The 21,821-nt window shown below is 53.5% G+C and overlaps 1 protein-coding gene across 3 annotated transcripts; it reads left to right on the plus strand.

Moving 5' to 3' along the window:
- Nucleotides 1-380: 380 nt before the first annotated feature.
- Nucleotides 381-18,418, plus strand: AMOTL2 (angiomotin like 2). Of its 3 annotated transcripts, none has more exons than XM_037525959.2 (10): nucleotides 381-575; nucleotides 3,032-3,829; nucleotides 6,587-6,896; nucleotides 7,946-8,090; nucleotides 8,478-8,570; nucleotides 12,053-12,348; nucleotides 13,036-13,337; nucleotides 13,929-14,146; nucleotides 14,684-14,863; nucleotides 15,629-18,418. In XM_037525959.2, exons 2-10 carry the CDS (start codon nucleotides 3,093-3,095, stop codon nucleotides 15,685-15,687), a joined length of 2,340 nt encoding a protein of 779 aa, XP_037381856.1. In that variant the 5' UTR covers nucleotides 381-575; nucleotides 3,032-3,092; the 3' UTR covers nucleotides 15,688-18,418. The 3 variants fall into 3 exon arrangements, with proteins under 3 accessions (XP_037381856.1, XP_037381859.1, XP_037381858.1); XM_037525962.2 differs by having other exon boundaries at nucleotides 501-575; nucleotides 14,687-14,863; XM_037525961.2 differs by lacking the exon at nucleotides 381-575 and adding an exon at nucleotides 1,202-1,220.
- Nucleotides 18,419-21,821: the final 3,403 nt, after the last annotated feature.

Here is a 21,821-nt window from a genome sequence, read left to right on the forward strand (position 1 = left end):
ACACGCGCGCGCACACACATGCACACGCTGCCCCCTCCCGCCCCCCTCTTCCCGCAGCAACACTCAGTCTCCCTCATGGACACTCGATGTGAATCCATCGGTGTGGTCCCGCCAAAGGGAATGGAGGGTGAGAGGAAGGTGGGGACGGGCTAGAGGCTGTCATGGGCCGAGCTGGATTCATTTGTCCCCATCAGTTCCGAAGACAAAGCGCGGGGCGGGCTGGGGGCGCCGGGCAGGGGCGCGGGGCGGCGGGGCGCCCGGCCCGCAGCGCCGCCTCCCGGGCAGAAGGCGGGGGCCGGGAGGAGGGAGCGGGAGGGGGCGGAGGACTGGAGAGGGCGGGGCTGAGAGGTTATTTGTGGTTCGCTTTGATCCCGAGGGGGAACCTGAAACTCTCACATTCCTGGCATAGCAGCCGCCTCCGGCGCGGACCGACCCTGGGGCTGCGCGCTGGGGCCGGAGCGGCCAGAGCGTCAGCGCCGCCGCCCAGTGCACACCGCGAGCGCCGCGAGCCGAGCAGGGCCGCCCCGCGCTGGGTCGTCGGGTCTGACAGCGCCGAGCACCCGCGGGCTGCAGCGGTAAGAAAGGCTGCTCGCGCCGGGGGTGGCGCCGGGGCCCGCAGAGTCGCCCCTCAGCCCGAGCCCCAGCGCAGCCCGGCCCTTTCCCGGAGCCGCAGCCCCGCGGGCCGAGCTCCCCGAGGGCGCAGCGCGCCGGTGCCAGGCGGCCGCGAAGCCCAGCAAGGACAGCGCTGCCGGCGCGGCGCCGCGTGGAGCCCGTGGGGGGCTGGTCCCCTGGAGCGCGCTGGTCCCCTGGAGCTGGGCTAGGGCGCAGCCTCTGGGGAGAGCGGGGTCCCCTGTGTTTTGGGTCGGGGGTCCCGGAGAGGAACGCGAAACTGATCTGGAGGCGCCGCTCCGAGTTCGGGTTGCAGGGCCCAGGGGGCTGACTTGGTTTGGTGGGGGTACAGGTGTCCTTGCCCCCCACTAACTCAAGAATTCCTCTTTGTCTTCCTTGGAAAATCCTCTCGGAGCCACGAACTGGCTCTCACTTAGAAAGAATGCAGCCGGCCGTCCAGCCCGCTGACGTCAGCGCTGGAGCATTTGGAAAACAAAGAGGGCTCCGGGGGGAGGGCGGAGGCGAGCCCGTCGCGCCTGACTTCGGGGGCCTGCGGCCGCTCGCTGAGGCGCTTCGGGATCGCCGGCTGCGCGCGCTCCGCCAGAAGTCGGGTAGGGCTGGACCCCGGCCGGGTGGCGATCCGGCCTGCGGCCCCTCGCTTTGGTTCTGTGAACTAGCGTGAGCCCAGGCAAAAACCTGAGATGCGTGCTCGCAGAGAAAGGGGGGCGGGGGGGTCAGAGAATGGGGCGGTTCAGAGAATGGGGCGCAAGCGCAGCGGGGGTTCAGTGCCCCGCTCGGCTCGGAGGGACGAAAATTTTAGTCATCGTTCAACTGTAAGGCGGACATCTAAGGGGTTTGGCGAGGAAGATTTCTGCATGAGAAGGGGTGTTTCCTGCGCCCAGGCACACTGTTGCGGGGGAGGGTCCTGGAGTGGTTCGGGAAGCTCTGAATTCCCTGGGCCTCTTCTGCGGAAGTAAGTCCAGACCAATTAATTTAGGAAATGCCTGATGGATGAAAGTCTAGGGTGAAGAGATTCGTGTCTCTTCAAAGGCAAAGAGCTTTGCCTTTGGTAACTGTGGAGTGTGTGTGTGTGTGGAGGCGGGCTGGGGACAGGAATGGGCTTGGAGCAGGCTGCTTACAGAGCTGGCCTTCTGACTTGGTCTCCCACTCCCCAGTTGAGGCAGCTGGGAGGAGGGAGGGCATGGGGAATGACCGCTCATGGGCTGGGAGTCCTGACTGGAGCAGGGCACCAGGGCTAGTTTTGTAGCAGAGGGTGCACTCCTCTCACTCGCCCCTGCACACAGGACCTGTGGAGGTGTGGGTTTTGTTTGGTTTTCCCTGAATCCCTGTAGGGAGGTTTGTGTTGGAGGAGGTTATGGAAAGGAAGCTGGATGAGGCTGACAGCCCTCCAGGCCATGAGCCTCTGGGAGCCCAGACCCAGAAAGGAACCCCCTTTCCTGGAAGCTCCCAGCCCCCTGACCCAAGTGCCTGCAACCAAGAGACTCCCAATTGCTTCCTTCCTCCTCCATTTTGCCCAAGTAGATGTTACTGGTGCCAGTCCCCTCTGTGTCTACAGGTCCATCAGGGACTTTTCCAAGTAGCGTGGGGTGGGGGTGGAGGGATGTAATCATAAAAGCAGACATTGTACTAGCCTCTCATTTTCCCTAGAGCACTCATACAGTTACTATCAACACACTATTTCTGATGGGGGACACCTTCGGTCTCATCTCACAAAACCATTGTCCTATTGTAGCTTCTCCTCTTTCATTCCTTTCCACCAATCAAGGTGCATCTTCTCCTTCTTCCTGTTCATCTTGCAGAGTGACTGCCAAGGTCATCCCATGACAGAGAGGACTCAGTGGGGATAAAGGGTGGTGAGTTAGCTGTGCCAAGGCTAGGAGTCAGGCTTTCTTCATTCTAGGGGGTGCTGGGAATTGTTTGTCTGGGTCTTCTGGATGGGGCTCATTCTTTATCACCCGCCCTGTCCACTCTTGGGCAGGATAGCTCAATGGTTAGATATGACCTAGAGTCTCCCATAAGACTGTGATAGGTGGCTGACTGCAGGATCCAGCAGTTCCAGCTTCATACCAAGTAGGTTAGTGTTGTCTTTCTCTAGACTCAGTAAATCTCTACGAATATAATAATCTTTTGCCAAGATTGACAAGACACCAGGAGCTCAACACCCATTGCTACTTTTAATTGTCAAGTCCTTGAGGCAAGCATATTCTTTCCTTTTTTCTGATGGAGAAACTGAGGCACAGAGGTTAGGTAACTTGCCTTAATCAGCAGGTGGCAGCACTGGCATTTGAACCCAGGATCCATTGTTTCGTTCTTTACCTTTATGCTTTAGAGCAGGCTGTAATGGAAACTGCCCTCCTTTCCCATGTGCTCCCACTGATGAGACTTCCTTCTCTCCTCTCAGGTGCTCTGGGGCCAGGTGCTGCTGGCCATTGTCCAGACAGGTGTGTGCAAGCTGAGGAAGCATGAGGACTCTGGAAGATTCCTCTGGGACAGTCCTGCACCGCCTTATCCAGGAGCAACTGCGCTACGGCAACCTGACTGAGACACGCACGCTGCTGGCCATCCAGCAGCAGGCCCTGCGGGGTGGGGCCGGGGCTGGGGGCACAGGGAGCCCCCAAGCCTCCCTGGAGATCTTGGCACCCGAGGACAGCCAGGTGCTACAGCAGGCCACGAGGCAGGAACCCCAGGGCCAGGAGCATCAGGGTGGTGAGACCCACTTGGCAGAGAACACCCTCTACCGGCTGTGTCCACAGCCCAGCAAGGGCGAGGAGCTGCCCACTTATGAGGAGGCAAAAGCCCATTCGCAGTACTATGCAGCCCAGCAGGCGGGGCCCCGGCCTCACATTGGGGACCGAGATCCCCGAGGGGCCCCAGGAGGCAATCGGAGGCAAGATGAAGCCCTGCGGGAGTTGAGGCATGGGCACGTGCGCTCCCTGAGTGAACGCCTCCTGCAGCTGTCCCTGGAGAGGAATGGTGCCCGGGCCCCCAGCAACATGAGTTCCTCCCACAGCTTCCCTCAGCTGGCCCGCAACCAGCAGGGCCCCCAACCCAGGGGCCCCCCTGCTGAAGGCCCAGAGCCCCGAGGACCTCCACCTCAGTACCCACACCAAGTTGTGCTAGCTCATGAGGCCACCGCTGCCGTCACCGACCCTCGGTACCGCGTCCGAGGCAGCCCACACTTCCAGCATGCTGAAGTCAGGTAACAGCCACCCGGCCTTTTCTTGCAGTGTGGTTCTCCCAGAGTGGAGTGCCTCCACCTTTGTCAGGCCTGGCAAGACACTCCCCCCCCCCCCACTCCTACCAACCCCAGAAGAGAGTGGTGAAACCTACTCCTTCCTAAGAGGGAGCAACTAATCCCTGTTGGAGAGTTGGAGAGAAGGCCATAGGCAAGGTCACTTAGGACTGAGTGGTATCACTAGCTTTAATTCAGAGACGGACACCATTGTCTGATTAACTGTAGCAATGACGTAATGGGTTCCCAAAGGGTGTGAAATACAGCAGGAGTTAAAGGTTAGGTTTCAGAAAGAACTTTCCAAAGATAGTTGTTGGGAATATTCACAAACCATCTCCAAGTTAAGTGTGAAGAAGATGGGACCTCCTCCTCTGGAGAGCAAGTGGACAGAATGCTTTCAGTGATATTGGGAGGCATTCCTAATAGGAGGCAGGAAGGACCGGGTGACCTTCTTAGATACCTCTCCCCACCCTACACCAAGGCAGCATTCTCTGCTCTTCATTTCCTTCCATATTTTTCCATGTATTCCATGTGGCAGGAGCCAGTGATGGGAGAGGGCTCTGGGGCTAGGCAAGCCCCTTTCTGTGGAGGCTCAGGAGAGGCTGCGAGGCCCTGCTCAGCACCTAGACTTTAGTTCAGAATGTGAAAGGAAGCCATTGTGATTGATCAACTTTTTAAAAAGGTTCCTTTGGCTGCATGTAGAGAATGGGTTCTGAGGGGTAGAATATGAAAGCAGAGAGAATGGAGGAGGCAGGAACCCCAGATAGTTTAGAGATGAGAGGCTCTGCCTCTAGGGAGAACCTCGGCCAAGCACCTTCTCTAAGAAGCTGACATGTACCCTTCATGCTGCTTCTCCCCCCACGATGGTCTGGAAACTCGCCAGAGGGGCCTATGGATTTGCAGGCTCCCTTCCTCTGTGGCTCAAGGTCACAGTCTGGTTCTCTCTGTGCCTGCTGAGACTTCATTAAGTCACTCACTTTCCCACCATTCGGCCTTTCCTGGGAAAGATGCCTTTCCTTGCTCTCGAGAAATGAGTGACGCCATGGTGTTGGTATGGAGGAACCAGTGGATGGGGCCCTGTGCATTCTCTGCAGCCTCTACCTCCCAAGCTCCCCCTCCTTATCTCCCTTCTCAGGGATCGGTCAGAGAGAGTTTCGGAAGCTGAGTCGGGGTTTCTTCTTTTGGACCAGCCTTGTTGAACCCTGCAGGAAAAGATAATATCATGGAAAGGAAGTAGACCTTTTGCAGGAGAACAAAAAGGAGAGGGTGGGGGAGGGGCAGAACTCAGGGAAGGCAGAGCAAGTGTGAAGACTATTCTTTCTCAGAGCTAAGTCATCCCCAAAGAATGCCAGTTGTGTCTGCCTGGCTCAGTGCAGGGGGGAGCAATTTCTTAAAGCAACCCCAAGAATGCCACATTTAGCAATGCAGGGGGAGTTTGGACATTCCAGTGGGGACCCTCGGCTCAGCCATTACTGGAAGCTCCACCTCAGGCAGTGAGAAGAGTACATCTGTCTAACCTCCTTTTGACTGATCAGCTGAGAGCTGTTTGTTGGAAACGAACTGGGGGTGGGGACTTTCCTTTCAGCCTAGGGTTCTAAGAAGAGCAGGGATGCCTAGGCTGGAGGGGGAGGGTGGGCCCAGAAGTGAAATTAAATTCTTGTGGGGCTTCTGGGACTTGGAAAACTTGGTGAAACAGAGGCAGTCTGTTCTTTTACACTTGGAGTCACAAGATCCCAGAAGGCTCTGGGACTCCCCCTACCTCTTGCTCTTTTTTCCTTCCCTCACAGGGAGCCCTGGAGAAGATGTTACACTAATGCTTGAGGCCAGGAGAACAGGATCCCTAAACTCAGGCTATTCAGTGGTCCAGAGGCGGCCCCTTTGCCTCTGGGACCTCATTTATTGTTGACACAGAGAGTATGCTGCAGTCACCACTTGGAGAGTGGAGGTTGGGCCCCCACTGTGGCAGCACCTGCCAGACCTGTATAGCCCAGATGACCCCCTCGAGGCTGGAGATGCTTGCGTCCAGGCTTGAGCAGTGGCATACCAGCCCCATGGGGTTAAGCCAGGATGTGAATGCCTATTTTGTCAGACAGTGGAGAGCGCAGACTCTTATCCTAACATCTGTCTTGCTACTCTAACCTTAGCCACAGTCTTCTAAAAATGTTTCTGTGAGGAGGGGTGACAGGACCCAAAATAGGAAGGAGAAAACATGAGTGCGTGAACTGCGCTGGCAGGTGTTAGTGGAAGGTCTGAGAATGGGGCTCATCACAGACAGGGCTAGCTGCCTGGGTCCCGCCACCTAGTGATCCAGGACCTAGTGATCCATCACTGGGCTGTGTGCCCAGTGATGACTAATGTGGCCTCCAGATCCAAAAAGAAACTTCTATTGATTAGAAGGATCAGGGGTACATTTTTAAAGATGCTTTAAGTACTGGTTACTTAGAAGCCTCAGGCTGATCCCAAGGTGTTGGCCATGGTGAGGCAGGGCGTGCAACAAGCACCCTGAGAATAACCCCTCTAGTCCTGCTCCCTTGGTGCTTGAAAATCTTGGGGACACCATATGGAAAAGGCCTGCCTCACTGGTCTCTGCCTAATACCAGGGAGAGACTGAGTCAGTGCATCCTCCCTGTGTGCCCTGGAGGACTGGGGAAGCTGGGGCCTGCTCTGGGGTGGGAGCTATTGGGGTCTTTGTAGTCTCTGAGCACCGTCTCATCTGTTCCCCAGGATCCTGCAGGCCCAGGTGCCTCCCGTGTTCCTCCAGCAGCAGCAGCAGCAGTACCAGTACTTGCAGCAGCCCTTGGAACACCCCCCGCCCCCACACCCAGCTGCTCTCAGCCATGGCCCCCTAGGTTCTCTCAGTCCACCTGGGGTGGAAGGGCCAGCAAGCACCCAATCTTCCTCAAGCTCCTCGGGTAGTGCCCACCTGGCCCAGATGGAGATGGTGCTAAGGGAAAATGCCAGGCTGCAGAGGGACAACGAGAAGTTGCAGAGGGAACTGGAGAGCTCAGCAGAGAAGGCTGGCCGCATCGAGAAGGTAGGCCCTGGTGGGACCTCACGGCGGGGGGGGGGGGGGGGACGTGGGGGGGTGGGGAGGGAGTTGGGGGGTAGGAAGTGGGAGAAAGGACCCCCAAGTGGGGAGGGGGCAAAGGGAAGGCTGAAGAGTCTGAAAGCTTATGTCTGACTGGGCTTCTCATCTGCTCCTCTACCCCCAACCTCCTTATTCCTAATGTACCCTCCCTCCCTGACTCCAGACAGCTGGGGAGCAGCCGGGGGGCCTACAGCCTGGAGTAGGAGCAGTTGCTGGCCAGGGGTGATTAGAAAGAGCCCATTCACCAGCTCCCTGCACACTCACACCCTTCCCTTGCACACACCCCTTCCCTCGGACACCTCCCACAGAGAGTCCTTTGTGTCCCCCACACAACAGCAAGTCTGTTCTAGGCAAGCCCTGGCCAAAGAGAAAGCCCCTCCTCTTGGAAAAAAATAAACGAGCAACTTATTGGAATCCCAGGTCAGCTCAGCTGGGAGCACGTGCAGAACCTACCCTTGGCCAAGTGGGAGGGGCAGCCAAGGGCCGTGGCCCTGTTTGGGGGGTGCCAGAGGATACTTACTCCAGGGAGAAGCATCTATGGCTGGGGTTGGCACCCCATTTTTAGTGAAGGTTTCCCAGCTGTGTGTTCACAAAGCATCAGGCCTTCCACGGCTACCCTGTGGTATCCAAGATAGTGCAAACTCCCAGAACATGGCTAGAGTCTTGGTGCCCACTCCTGGCCCCCTGTGCCCAGATTTTTCAGCAGAAGCCAGACAGAAAGTAAAATACTTCTTTCTGGATGTCAGGCACGGGGAAACTATGTTCCCTATGGCCAGCCACTTCTAGGCTACCTGGCCTTGGGTTCAGTTAGCATATGTGGTCAGCACCCTTGATTCCTGATTCCTGAAGTCTTGCCTACCTATGGATATCTCCCTAAACCCACCTAGATTTTTTATCCTCTCCCTCTTCACCTGATGGAAAGTAGCAAATCAACTTTCACATGTGGAGGGGACCTTGACGCCCTTCCCTTCAGCTCTGCTGTCTGCCTCTTGCAGTTGGAAAGTGAGATCCAGCGGCTCTCTGAAGCCCATGAGAGTCTCACGAGAGCCTCTTCCAAGCGGGAGGCCCTGGAGAAGACCATGCGGAACAAGATGGACAGTGAAATGAGGAGGCTGCAGGATTTCAATAGGGATCTTAGAGGTGAGAGCAGGTTACCCAAGTGGAGTGGTCAGGAGTGTCTTCAGAAGACTTGACTCCTCTGCTCTTAGGGAAAAATTCACAGTCTTCTGCAAATTGACTGAAAGCTGAGACTCCTTGGGAGCCACCCTAACGGAGGGATGCTTCTCTCTATTCTAGCTTTCACAACCCCTCAAGGAACCCCTCACCTATGTGGGCCCAGATTATCACCCCTGATGGAGGTGATCCCTCTTAATTCATCCCTGAGTTGACCTAGCTCCTCCCTGTGAACCCATCCCCAGGTTGGAGGATGCAACCCCAGACAGGACCTCCAGGGGACACCTCTAGGCAGGCAGCTTCACTGATATGAAAACACCTTTCCTTACAACATCTTTCCTTCATTTGAAACAGAGAGATTGGAATCTGCAAACCGCCGACTGGCGAGCAAGACACAGGAGGCCCAGGTGGGCAGTCAGGACATGGTGGCCAAGCTGCTAGCTCAGAGTGAGTAGGAGTCCCACCCAGAAGCCTGATGTGTGGGTGGTGGGACCACAGCCCCCCTCTGGACAGGGAGGATTGGGTCTCTCCTTGCCAAAGCTTTGAGCCCAGATTCAATGAAGGCCTACTGTGCACCTGGCACAAGACTGAAGTTGGAGAGGGGTGCTTCCAAACAATAAATCCAGTTATTGATTGGGGTGGTCAGTGGATATAAGAAGTATGGCTGGGAGCAGTGATCTGCTGGCTCTGGTGCTAACCATCAGTGCGGTGTCATTCAGAAGCAGAGGTGTGGTGGGCACGGGGAGGGTTGGGGGGCAGAGGCAGGACAGCCATGGAGATTGGTAGGATGAAAGAGAAGGAGGAGGTTGAACTTCCCAAGGAGCTCCAGACAATAGAAAGTTTGGGAATACCCAGTGGGAATGTGATAAGCTGGAGAGCATGGTGGACAATAATAAAGCGGCCAAGTGGAGACACCTATAAAAAGCCAGGATGTGTTCCTGCAGCTTAACCAATGGCAGCGGTCTAAAGAAGGGGTTTGGGAGGCTCCTCTAATGGGAGTGGTCTAGGCTTGAAGTGGATGAGCTCATTATTGGCCTGTCCTTTCAGTTACCTGTTCATCAGCAGAGCTGTGCTAAGCACATGGTGGGTGGGAGCAGGCCCAGGAAGGGACTTGGCAGAGGAAGTCTCAGTAGCAGGAAGAAGCTCTAGTAATGAGAGGAGACAGAGAGACTAGTTATTGAGATCCTATAGGCTCCTACTTCATGCCATCGTGGGGCCCCGGGGAGTTTGCAGAGAAGTAGGATGGGACGGCTGGTGTCTAGGGGAGGGTGACTTTGAGGAAGGAGTCAGGAGTCAAGGAGGCCTACTGGGAGTGGCAGAGATAGAAGGGAGTGTCCACAGTGGAGGAACAGTTTAAGGACTGAGGTCTGGTGGCAACATTAGCTTCTTCCTTCAAGGAGGCCGTGGAACCCCTGGACAGGGCTGCCCAGGCAGAGAATGAGGGAGCACAGCACTGGGGGTTGTGGGCTTGACTATACTGATTTGGGCAGGTGAGGTGGCATGACTTGGGTCTCTGGGAGGGAGGCGATGGTGGTGGGGAAACAGGGGAGGGGGCACCCTTGGGAATCCTAAGTGTCCTTTGCTTGGAGGAGGCAGAATAGGGATGTCCTATAAGAGAGGACTGATTTTTGGGCCTCACTGCCAAAGAAAGGAAGTCACTGGGCGGGTTTCTGGGAGCAGGCATAGAGGAGGGGGGAGGAGGGAGGCTGACCTGGAGGCGTTTCCGCTCCCTGGGGAGCCAGCGCCAGGCTGTTCTTGGCTACTCACTGGAGCCATTAATCTTGCAGCCGCGGGTGACCCGGATGCCTGGCATTCCACAGCCTCTGGGCTGTTCTGCTCCCAGTCCTCCTCCCTCTGCTCATTCCCTGTGAGGCCCAGCACTGGCTTTGGGAGGAGAGAGCAAAAAACAAAGGGAGACTGGGAAAGACAAAGGAAGACAAGGACGTGCCAGTGGGGAGCCTCACAGAAAGATGCATCCCCTGCTCGCACCACAGCTTGCCCAGTCTCCTGGCTTCTCTCCGCCCCACCCAGGAGCTCTCCTCCCCACAGACCCATGGTTTTATCCTGCTGACTGAGGATGGCCAAGGCCTGTGCCTCCCAGTGGTTGTAGGAGACAGCAGGAGCAGTAAGCTGAGTCCACAGCCACCACCTCCACCGCCACCCCCCAGTGCTAAGGAAACCCAAGCCACAACAACTTGCTTCTTAATAGCCATGGAGAAAAGAATCCTCAGGAAAAATGTCTCCGGTTGCTCTTTTTTCTGGGGTCTGTCAGCACTGGTGGGGGGAAGTGTGATCATTATCACCAGTGATATGCTTTCCCTATTGTGTAGGCCAAATAGACCATCACCCTGGTCAGGCCCTGCCCTCCCTGAGGGTCTGGCCTTGAGTCCCGCCACCTGGCTCTGCTACCTCTGTCCCCCCTGACCTGGACGCTCAGGTTCTGGCACCATAAGATGGGACTGTCATGTTGAGACTGGAAGGAAATATAAACCTTCTGAAACCTGTCAGCTGTGGGACTCTATGAGCCCACACAGGAGAGGGTCACTGTCTCTCGGCCTAAGCCAGAGCTGACTTGCCTTTGCCTGCCTGGGTCCTTCTCTCCTAGGGCCCTGAGTAAATGGATCCTCTCTCTGCCTGCCTGGGTCCTTCTCTCCTAGGGCCCTGAGTAAATGGATCCTCTCTCTGCCTGCCTGGGTCCCCAGTCTTCACCCTTCAACTCCAGAACTTGCACTGTCCTATAGGATAGCTATTTAGCCATACATGACCCAAAGGGGAAAATGAATTAAAATTGAAATTTAAACTTGGTTCCTCCTTCATGCTGGGCACATTGCAAGTGCCAGCGGCTATGTGTGCCTACTGTGCTGGTTCCACTCTAGAAGATCCTACTGGATAGTTCTGTCACATAGACAGTTCTTTTGAACTTGTCATACAGACCCCAGAACCCCACCCACCTTTTGCTTCCAGCAAGGCAGGTGGGTGACATACTCCCTGGGGCTAGACTGTGATCCCAAGGGCCAGGTGCATGGGACGTGGATTAAGCCTACAGCATCAGCTGGGGGACTTGGTGGTCTGATTCAGGCCTTGCTTAACCTGGCTATATGGAAAGGGTCTCTGAGCAGAGTTCCCCTGGCAATTAACAAGATGATTTCAAAGCCTGGATAGTTAGAGCTTCAGACACAAATCTTTGGGTGATAGTCAATTCCATTTTGCTGCTAAGATCGCATTTCTTTATAAGTCTGGTTGCCCATGTGTTAGTATTCTCTCCAAACCATGGAAGGAAATGTGGCACTAAACTAGGGGGCTGTGGGCCTGCAGAATGAGCCCTGGAGCCCACTTTGTGGCCTCCCACTCCAGCCTGGTCTTTTAAAGCCAGGCTGACTTGAGTTCCCATCCTGGCATCACTTCACCTGCTAAGTTTCCTTCCCTATAAGTGGGGGGGTCACAGATCCTACCTGGAGGGGTTGTTATTGGTGGCTTCCATGGATTGAGGTGTGTTTGTGCCTACTTTGTGGTTCTTGCCCCTGTTCCCCTCTTGGGCAGTGAGCACGTCACAGTTCATCTGAACATATACAAATGGGCATCCCAGCTCCAACCTGGCCAGTCTCAACATGAGGGTCCAGGAAAATTGTGTTTTGGAAATGGTGACACCTGACACAAGTAGACAGTGTTTGGGGCTGTCTGTGGCAAGTCCATGTTCTGACAGACAGTGTAGCCCAGTCATTGCTAAAAGGGCCCTAGAGGGTGTTGCTGCCATTCTTGCTGACTTAACCTGAGCTTCAGTCTTTGCCCATAACAATGGTGCCTAACTCCCAGGGTTGCTGAAGGGATAAGATGTAACTGCTCATCCAGTGGTCAGCATAGAGCCCAGCATGTGGTGGGTGCTCATGGGGCCAGCCAATCACTGACTGAAGCCCGGTCTCTCCCTGCAGGCTATGAGCAGCAGCAGGAGCAGGAGAAGCTGGAGCGGGAGGTTGCACTGCTGCGTGGTGCCATTGAGGACCAGCGACGGCGAGCAGAGTTGCTGGAGCAGGCTCTGAGCAATGCACAGGGCCGGGCTGCGCGCGCCGAAGAGGAGCTGCGCAAGAAGCAGGCCTATGTGGAGAAGGTGGAACGACTGCAGCAGGCACTGGGGCAGCTGCAGGCTGCATGCGAGAAGCGTGAGCAGCTGGAGCTACGTCTGCGCACGCGCCTGGAGCAGGAACTCAAGGCCCTGCGTGCACAGCAGGTGAGCTGGGAAGACCTACAGAAATGACAGCTCAGACAGCATCTGGGAAGGCTTGGGAGCTCCTGTACAGATCCAGGCAGAGGCCCCCAGAGAAAGTTCTACGCTTGCTAAGAGGGCCCTCTCAACCACCAGTCTTAACAGGGGCTCTGCCACCTGACCATGTGGCACTTGGGCTTCTGTCTTAGCAGCAGCAAGGGTTGGTTTCCTTGGTCTTGGAGAAAATAGGTCAAGAACCTTAATGTAGAAAACTAGCCAATTCTTCAAAGTGTCCCCGAGATCAAGAGGGAAGGTGGTTAATCGGATCTTGAGTCTGTTTCCCCGCTTTGGACTTGTAAACACAAACCAGATGGAGTTCTCTCTCCACTCCCAACCTGATGTTCCCACAGAGGTAGGATGACCTGCTGGTCATCAGTGTAATTACTACTAGCACTCTTTTCCAGTTTGGAGGATAACGTATGGTCACCTATGCAAGGGCACCCTTGATCTTACCTACACCCTTGGCCGCAGGATTCAGGGCAGGCATATACTGTTCCCTCTGTCTCTGGAAGTAGGACCAGGGTGTGGGGAGAGAGTGTGCTGTGAATAGTTGAACAAGCACATGCATAAGCAAGAGTCCTCTGGGGAAAAGGAGCAGCTGCCACCATCCCCTATCCTCCCCCTCTGACCACAGTGTTTCTTGCTCCCCAGAGACAGGCAGGCACCCCCAGTGGTGGCTGTGGTGGGTCCTCGGAAATCAGTGCCCTGCGGCTGTCAGAGCAACTACGGGAAAAGGAGGAGCAGATCCTAGCACTGGAGGCTGACATGACCAAGTGGGAGCAGAAGTACTTGGAGGAACGTGCCATGAGGCAGTTCGCCATGGATGCAGCCGCCACAGCTGCAGCCCAGCGTGACACCACTCTCATCAGACACTCTCCCCAGCCCTCACCCAGCAGTAGCTTCAATGAGGGCCTGCTTGCTGGTGGCCACAGACATCAGGAGATGGAAAGCAGGTGCGGCATTTGCAGGCCAGGGCATCCGAAGTGGGGGCTAGGGGTGGCATTATCCAGTCCCTGACCTGCCCTTAATCCATGATAAACAGATCCCTCTTTCCACGTGGCTCAGCAGCAGCCCCTCCTGCTCCTGAGCTGACCCATGTGTTCCCATGCCTGGCATCATATGCATGCTCTTCCCCAGAGATACCCACTTAGCCCTGGGCTGCCCGGAGTCCCTGTCTTTGGAGGTGTTGAATGCTCCCTGTACCCCCATGAATATCAAAGAGAAAGACGTTCCAGCTGGGTCCATGTACCACTCCAGATAGAATGTGGATTTGGACCCAGGCTTGGCGGTGGCGAGTATTTTCTTTGCAAAAACCACCTCAGAGTCCCCACAAGATTTCTCTGTGGCCCACTGGTAGTTTCCAAAATATCAAATTCCAGAGCTGTGATGACATTTCTGAAGGCCTCCTCTCAGCCCCTGCCACAAGGACCAGAGGGTCCAGCCTGGTTGGTGGCAGGGCTTTTCTTCCGTATTTTACAAGGTGGGAAGGGTGGAGACCACTGGCTCTGTGGGGCTGACCGTGTAGGCTTGGCCTTGTCTCCCAGGTTAAAGGTGCTCCATGCCCAGATCCTGGAGAAGGATGCAGTGATAAAGGTCCTTCAGCAGCGCTCGAGGAAAGAGCCCGGCAAGGCCACCCAGTGCTCCCTGCGGCCCGCCAAGTCTGTGCCATCTGTCTTCGCAGCTGCAGCAGCAGGCACCCCGGGCTGGCAAGGGCTCTCCTCGAGTGAGCAGCAAGGGGATGCTCCTGCCCGGCTGGCTACAGGTGAGAGGCAGCTGATGGGTAGCACAGGTAGACAGTAGGTTGCTCTTTGTTCTTTCCTCCCAGATGAAGGCTCCGGAACCAGAGCTTGCTGACCCCTTGCCCAGGGGAACCAGCTTGTCCTTTGGCTCAAGGGGCCCCACAGCCCACAGCTATAGAGTACATCCCTGTAAATTTCATCACTCTTTGCCCCAAACCCTTACCATCTAAGTAAAAATAGTTTCCTGTGCAGATACACCTAGGCAAAGCCCCTCCACTCCTCCATTTAAGCAGATGCCAGACATTCTAGAGTCCCTGTTGGATTTAAGGTTTAGTCTACAAAGAACTCAAAACTCTCAAAACTTGTACAAACCAATCCAACCTGATAGTTAATCCCCATGGAAACAGAAGCATTGTGTCTTAATGGAAGGTTTTGCAAATCAAGAACAACCTATACCTATACTACGCTCCCATTAGATACAGTTAACTTGGGGCATTCTTTATTAGGGGAAGCACATCTTGTAGACAAGATAATAAGCATTAAATCTCTTGTCTTTCCAGCAGACAGAACCTCCTCTGAAGAGCCTATGGCCCTAGCCTCCCTCCCTGCTCATGCCAAACATGGGAGCAGAGATGGCAGCACCCAGACTGATGGTCCCCCTGACAACACCGCTGCCTGCCTGGGACTGGAGACTGACAGCTTTCCAGGGTGCAGCAGTGGCCAGAGGACAGCCTCAATGGGTAAATCTTCACTTGCCCTGTGTCTGGGGAGTGGTGGGGTGGGGGGAGACAGGAGGGAGCTGAAATTTCCTGGGTTGTGACTTGGAGGCCAGGCCCTTTCATCCCAGACCTCTCCCTTCATTGCCTGCACTCCAGGGGAGCGGGTGTATATCCATCTCAATCTGAACAGGAATGCTGATTGAATTCATGAATAGAGGAACTGAAAACCCTGATTACAGACAGATCCAGAATTCAGAAAGAAACTGCCCTTTTTCTCCCTTTTCTTAGTCCTCCTTACATATTTAATTGCCAGATGAAATAGCCATGATAGTAGAGCTTGATGAGTTATCTTGGTGGCTCTCACAGTTAGAAGACTTTGTTTAAAAGTCCAGGAAGGAGAAATTTGAGCAGATGCCATTTAATTTTTTTGCTCCCCTTTCACATTAGCCTTTGCATATTTCCCTGTGCCTCACATCTCAGAAAACCACAAGCATGAAAAGAATGCTGAGCCTGCCTCCCTTGGGGTGCTCCCCTCCCTCCAAGCTCTCCAACCAGTTCAGAGTTATAAACAAATGGCTTCCACATCAGAGGTTGATGGCCTGGGCAGAGTACTGCCAGGGAGCAGGGCATTGTGCTCCATCAGCCAGGTTATAGGACGCTGGGCACCGGAGCAGTGTACAAAGGGAAAAGTTGATGAAGAAAGATGTGATCTTAAAAAAATGTGCCAGATTTAAAAGAACAGTCTGGTAACACTCACTGGCATGTGTCTGTGTTCTTTCTCTCCAGACTCTGTGGCTACCTCCAGGGTGCAGGACTTGTCCGACATGGTGGAGATACTGATCTGAAGGAGATGGTGCCCTGGGCACTCCCAGCCATGGCCTGCTCTCCTCTGCCATTCATGCCCATTCAGCAGCTCTTCCAACTGCTGCTTTCCCACCTTCCCCAATGGGTACTCATTGGCCATCTTGTCCCAGGAGCTTAGGAAGGATGCTTCAGGGGAGAGGAAAGCCGGGAGAGCGCCTGTATCCTGGCAGACCCTGCTTCTTAGCCCCACCTTCCTCCCGGGCCCATGGAGAAGGATGAGTCAGCCTTTACCTACCACTCAAAGCTTGTTGCTGAGGTAGCAACTGAAAGTTCAAAGGGAGCCGAGCCCCTTCTGCACCGGAGTTGGCACTCGGGTAGGGAGGGAGGAGATATGTAATATTGGGGGTCTGGTTTCTGAGGCTGACCGCCTGTGGACACCAGATGGCCTGGTTCCATAATCAAAATGGCCTGTTGTTCCCCTCTGGTTAAGTGTGATCCAGGCCCATCTCATACTCCTCAGCTCCTTGCTGCCTCCTTGGGTTACTAAGACTTGCTTCTTTAGGGAACTGTTGAGCAGATGCCATTTAATTTTTTTGCTCACTTCCTCACTCGGAGTGGGCTAGAGGCCATTGAAATGGACTGGGGTATGCTGTGTATATAATCCCTTTCTTGTGGAGCAGAAGTGAGGCATGCTGCTTCAGACTTGGTCCCTTGCTCTGTGTTCCTATTCCTGCTGTCACCATTCCGGTATCTTCTGAACAACCTCCTGTTATTTCCCCTTCCCAAGTTCATGGCCCATGGATTTTGATGCTGGTTGATCCACGGGATATTGACTGTTTTTCTGTCTTGTGCCCTGTTTTAAATGCCCTTGCCCCACTCCCCAACATCAGTAGCCTCTTGAATTGGTTCCACATCTCCTGTCCCTGGGACATCTTGTCAGTTTGATTATGAACCCTGAGCCAGATGAAATGAGCCCCCCCATGGACATCTGCCTTGGTGGGCCTCTCAGCACCAATTCTCTCGAAGGAAACTGGAGAACTTGCCTCTTTCGTATCAGAGTAGCTGTTCCCATCTGGAGGGACCGAGAGAGGGAGCCATATTGGTGAAATTAATCAGTGAGCTACAGGATGTGACTCGAACAGTCTCTGAATAGCACTCCCATCACAAAATGGCACCCCCAGGTTCCCCTCAAACTCTATGTGCTCATGGCCCTGAGCTGGGCCAGTGCTTTGCAATCAGAGGGAGGCGTCCAGGTGGCAGCCTGCCAGCAACAGTGACTGGCTGGTCTTAAAGAGTCCCCTGATACAGCCCCAGAAGCAATTGGTGGGTTTTAGGAGTTTGTCTTGACTGTTTTTAGTTCTTGAATCTTTATTTTTTCCTTTATTGTTTTTTGGTTGTGTATGTTACTATTTTATTCCCATGGTTCCTCAAGTTTTCTTTTTAAACATTTGCATTTGCTGGACAATTGCATATTTTTTTAAATCCCCTACCCCTCTTAAAACTGAAAAAATACATTTGGTTCATGTGCATTGTTTACAAAGCAAAAGACAAAAAAAAGATTTTAAAAAAAGGCAAAAAATATTGTGAAAGAAAAAAAACAACTTAATATATTTTGGATTAATATTTGGTATTTCTTTTAAAGTATTTTTTTGTGCTGTGAACGTTTTCTGCCAAAGACCATGATGTGTGTCTGTATGTTTAAGTTATCGTAAATATTTAAAATGTAAACATGGCTGTTTTGTTATGCCACCCTGTACCAGGATTGCTGCTGCATTCCACTGGGTATAACAGTATTTTAATAAAAAAAAATAATAATTAAAGTGGTGTCTTTGAACAAGTAAGAGCCTACACTAATAGAGCAAGGGAAAGGGGTGAGGATTTGGGAGGCCTCCCATGTCATAGTCTCCAACGACTTGGCACTGAACTGTATCATCACCCCCCTGAACACCTGTGTGCCTTGGCTCTTAAACACTGGCCAGGGCATTTCAAGAAATGGCAGCCCAATGTCACTGTCATTTCTCATACATGAGCAGTGAAGAGTTTTCATTTTATCATCATGTGTTACCAGCCGACAAGGCAAAGTCAGGATGGTACACAGTATAATCTCCAAGGATCCAAGGGACGTCCTAGGAATTTTATGAGGCTGCATGATAGAGAGTTGGAATGCAGGCATGGTTGGCTGTCTCATCTTTTACAGAGAACATTTCTTACACTGGGAGGGTGGGAGAGGTAGGCATCCTCTTTAGGAAACTATGTCCTGACTGTATTCAGCCACACACTAAGTTACTCCACAGTAGGACTGGGTGACTAAAGTGGCTCCCTATCTCCCCCCCGACCCCTGCCCCACCAGCATTGGAAGTCCTTGTCTGAGACCAGGCACCATGCATGTTTTCTGGACACAAGGCAGAGGTGACATGTAATTGGGCACCACCTTCCAGTCTATTGTGGCTTCCTCTCTTGCCCCATGCCAAGAAAGGCATAGCACTGCAATCTCTAAAAGAAAATGCCTCAATCTCACATGTTCTCTGTTCAGAAACAAGTCCCGCCTCTACGGGCCAGACAACACAGTGAGGTTCCCAATCAGGATGTGGGCTGGCAGGCAGAGCTGTCCTCAAAGCTGCAGTTAGCCAGATTTCTTTAGGCACTTGGCAGGTATCATTAGCCCACTTTAGAGAACAGGTCCTCCTGCACCAGCCTCCCTGCCTACAAGAGACAAAATCGAACAGGTGGCAGAAATGGGAACATCGAAGGACTTCTTTTAGCAACTTTGCAGATAGCAATGGGCCCCAGAAGATGGGGAGGTCTCTCCATGTGAGGTTCCCCTGCCAGCACAATGGAGAGGCAACAAGCCCCACCCCTTGACCATGGCGCTACCAGCCTCTCCAACCTGCCTCCCGCCACCTGGACAGCATTAATGCCTACCAGGCCCTGGAGTGGGTGGGCTATGTGGAGAGGCTGCTTTCCCTATGATATAGGCCTAGTCCTCAGAAGTGGCTGAATAGTGGGACTCCTGCTCCCGCCACTCTACGTTGGGCTACAGCAGCCCCCAGCTACATTAGCAGACACATGTCCAAACAAAATGGCTGTGCCTATGGTGGGGTGTTTCAAGGAATAGCTTGGCAAAGTGGTTCCTGTTCACGTCCACCTGCCCTCCAGAAGAGCCTTGGGCAGCTCAGACCTTGGTACAATAGTCTTAACAAGTGCACTGTCCCATCCCCAGCACCTTTGACCAGTAGCTATCAAACATTTGTGTTTCTGCAGAAGCTAATCTGTCAATAGTCATTATTAAATTTCCCTGGCACAGACCCAGGAGAGGCAGATGAAGAAAACAATGCTGGTGTGTCCAGCGCATGTGCATGCATGTATGTTTGTATATGTGTCTGTGCATGTGTGTGCCTCAGCATGTGTCACAGACCAAGGCATGAGGGGCACCAGTAGCCTTTGACTGGTACCTTTGCAGGTCACTGTGGCATTCCAGCCACATAGTCACCATTGGGTGTGAGGAGCACGTTCTTCTCAGAAAGGGGTTGAGGAGGCTTCTGAGTGCACTTTGAAATTCATCCTGATGAAGTTCTTTCTGGGCCAGCCCTGGACAGAGGAGTGTTAGCCTATGTGCCCAGGCACCTGTGATGAGGGGGCTTAAGCCATCGGGGGCAACCTTGGGTACCACAGGTGGTTCTACAGGACCCTTTCGAGACCGAGTTGCTCTGCAAGTTACAGTCTTGCTTTGCCTGCCCTGCCCCCAGCCGGTGCCACCATGATCAGCACCAGGATGCCTCCCAGAGGGGCCCCACACTGCCCCAGAGAGCGGGAAGGTAACCTGTGAGCGTTATTCCAGCCTTTCTCCTCTCCCTCACCTCCTGGTTAATCATTAGCTCTTCCCTGGCCCTTGTGTGTATCAGACCCAAAGGGCTGGGAGAGAAGTGCCAGATGGGCCAGCAGATTGGGACCCTGCCACCCAAAAAATGGCTGAAGCCACTCCACTGCCTCAGGGGACCCAGCTGGTTTGCAGTGCCATCCTCTTGTCTCCTAGCTCCAGCAAGGACCTGACCAGTGGACAATGTCCTTGAAAAGATCTTGCTGCCCAAAAATTTGGCCCCAAGTAGTGACTTCAGAGACCTGCACCCCTGGATCTAACACATGAGAAAAGCACCCAGCAACCAAGCTCTGAGCATCCTTTTTAAATTTTATTGAGATATAATTTACATACCTGAAAATTCACCCTCTTTAAATGTTCATTTCAATGGCACCTTTTTTTTTTTTTATCATAGCATCCATATTAAGCCCAAGGTCAACCATGGGTCATCACCAAACGCCGCACCAGTGGGCCTTATGGTCATGATTAGAAGTGGTGTCTGTTGCATTCACACTTGTGGGCTCCCATTTCTCAGGATGACACACCAACTTCTCTATAGCTGACAGTCTCTTTGCACCCAGAGCCAGCCCAGAGCGCCAACACACCTCCCCTGGCTTGTTCTGAACTAGAACTTTTCACCATCTGACCTGCAGGTTGCTGGAGGGCCTAGCCTGAGAAGTAAGCCCTGGGCACCACATCTGCTTACGGTTTTCCAGCGTCCCAGGAGCATTGGCAGCTGGGTTCAGTTTGGTGGGACCTGAAGGCCTCATTAACCTCACCATTACTACAGCTGGGCATAAGGTCTCCCAAAAGGAAAGAAATGCTGTCACTACAGTTCCTCATGTCTCCCAGGTGAGCTTGGAGCTAGAGACCAATAAAGCTGCCATTTTTCTCCACTGGTGGCAGATGGAGCAGCTGCTTCTGGCTACTTACTATAATCCAACCCCCTCCCCTGGAACAGATGTGCCCAAACAAGGGGCCTGGTGGGGAGATGTCAACACAGAGGCTGGACCATGGGGCTGGCCAGCTCGTGGCATACATGTTCTTTGCAGCCTGCTCTCACCCACCAGCAGATCTCCAACTTGACCCAGAGTTGGAGGGGCGGGGCTTCTGGCCGTCACCTCCTGGGAGCCTAGAGAGCCAGGCCTCTCCATGGTAGCAGAGACACATTCTCCTCTACTCTGAGGGCCTGTCTGTCAGCTTTCGATTCTGAGCTGGTCAAATGTCATGAACTGTCCCCAGATAAGTGCCTCTTGCAAGTCCAAAGGCTCCTACCTGGGGCCACATTCCAGGCGTGGTTGGGAAATAATGTAGACATTTCTCTGAGCAGGTTTGCCTCTTGTTGCATCAATTTGGCCTTCTTTTCTGGCTCCAGGAGGCCCTGCCCAGTCTCTCCTCAGCAACCTCTGCTTACTCAACACAATGCACTGTGGAAATCTTCACAGCCTATTGCATCAGCAGCAAAAATACCAAAATCTCAACCACAGAGAGACTACCTGCACTAGCCACAGCAAGGCTTACCCTGAAAACTATAGCAGCCTTAAATGTAAAAATAAAGACAGTCCTTCCCAGAGGCTTTGCCCTAGAGTTAGTTTCTCTGCCTCCGGAGGTGTCTCCGCCTCTCTCTTTACTCCATCATATTTCTCTGTAAGTGGCTGTGCTATTTCATTCTGTACCCTTTCACTTAGTTACAGAGTTTATTGAGTGTCTGCCATGGGCCCAGCACTATGGCAGGCACTGGAGGTAGAGTGATAAATAAGGTAAATTATGTGTCTAAACATCTCTGTGTTCTCACCATCTGTTCCATCTTAATGCCCCTATTGAGCCAAACACAGAGGTGCTCATAAGTGTTGCATAAATGAGGATTCTGGACAAGAACTGGCCCCGTCTCCTTTCCTTCCTCTGGATTCCATCATCATCCTGTGCACACCCAGGCAGATAATGACCAGAGCATTCTGAGCATGCTGTGGGCACTCTTGCCTCCAGGCCTTGGCCCATGCTGTTCCTTTTTCTCTGGAATGCCTACTTCATCTCTTTTCTCCTCTCTTGGCCTATTTAACTCCAAACTCATCCATCAAAAGGCAGCTTGAGCATAACTTCCTCCTGACAGCCTCCCCTCCCCTGCTTCCTTCATGGTCCCCAGGACTTGGATGAGGGGGGAGGGGAAACCGGCAGGGGAATGCTGGTTAGCAGACACTAATCTGTAGCTCTGCTTGCTTAAAAGAAAGTAGGTAAGAAGCAGAAATGACTTTTTCAACCATATGGAGGTTTTCCCTTGATCCATGCTGGGTCCACATGTGCCCAGATAAGAGCCTTTTA

Source organism: Talpa occidentalis, unplaced genomic scaffold (assembly GCF_014898055.3).
Source record: "Talpa occidentalis isolate TD23 unplaced genomic scaffold, MPIMG_talOcc4v2.1 talOcc4.4, whole genome shotgun sequence".
Lineage (NCBI taxonomy): Eukaryota > Metazoa > Chordata > Mammalia > Eulipotyphla > Talpidae > Talpa > Talpa occidentalis.

What these genes read in the sequence shown, in the direction of transcription:
- AMOTL2 (XM_037525959.2), top strand. Translation starts at nt 3,093, where the DNA reads ATGAGGACTCTGGAAGATTCCTCTGGGACAGTCCTGCACCGCCTTATC. An exon ending in GGCCAAGCTGCTAGCTCAGA is followed by an intron (nt 8,571 to 12,052) that starts GTGAGTAGGAGT and finishes CTCTCCCTGCAG; the next exon opens with GCTATGAGCAGCAGCAGGAG. An exon ending in TCCTGCCCGGCTGGCTACAG is followed by an intron (nt 14,147 to 14,683) that starts GTGAGAGGCAGC and finishes TTGTCTTTCCAG; the next exon opens with CAGACAGAACCTCCTCTGAA.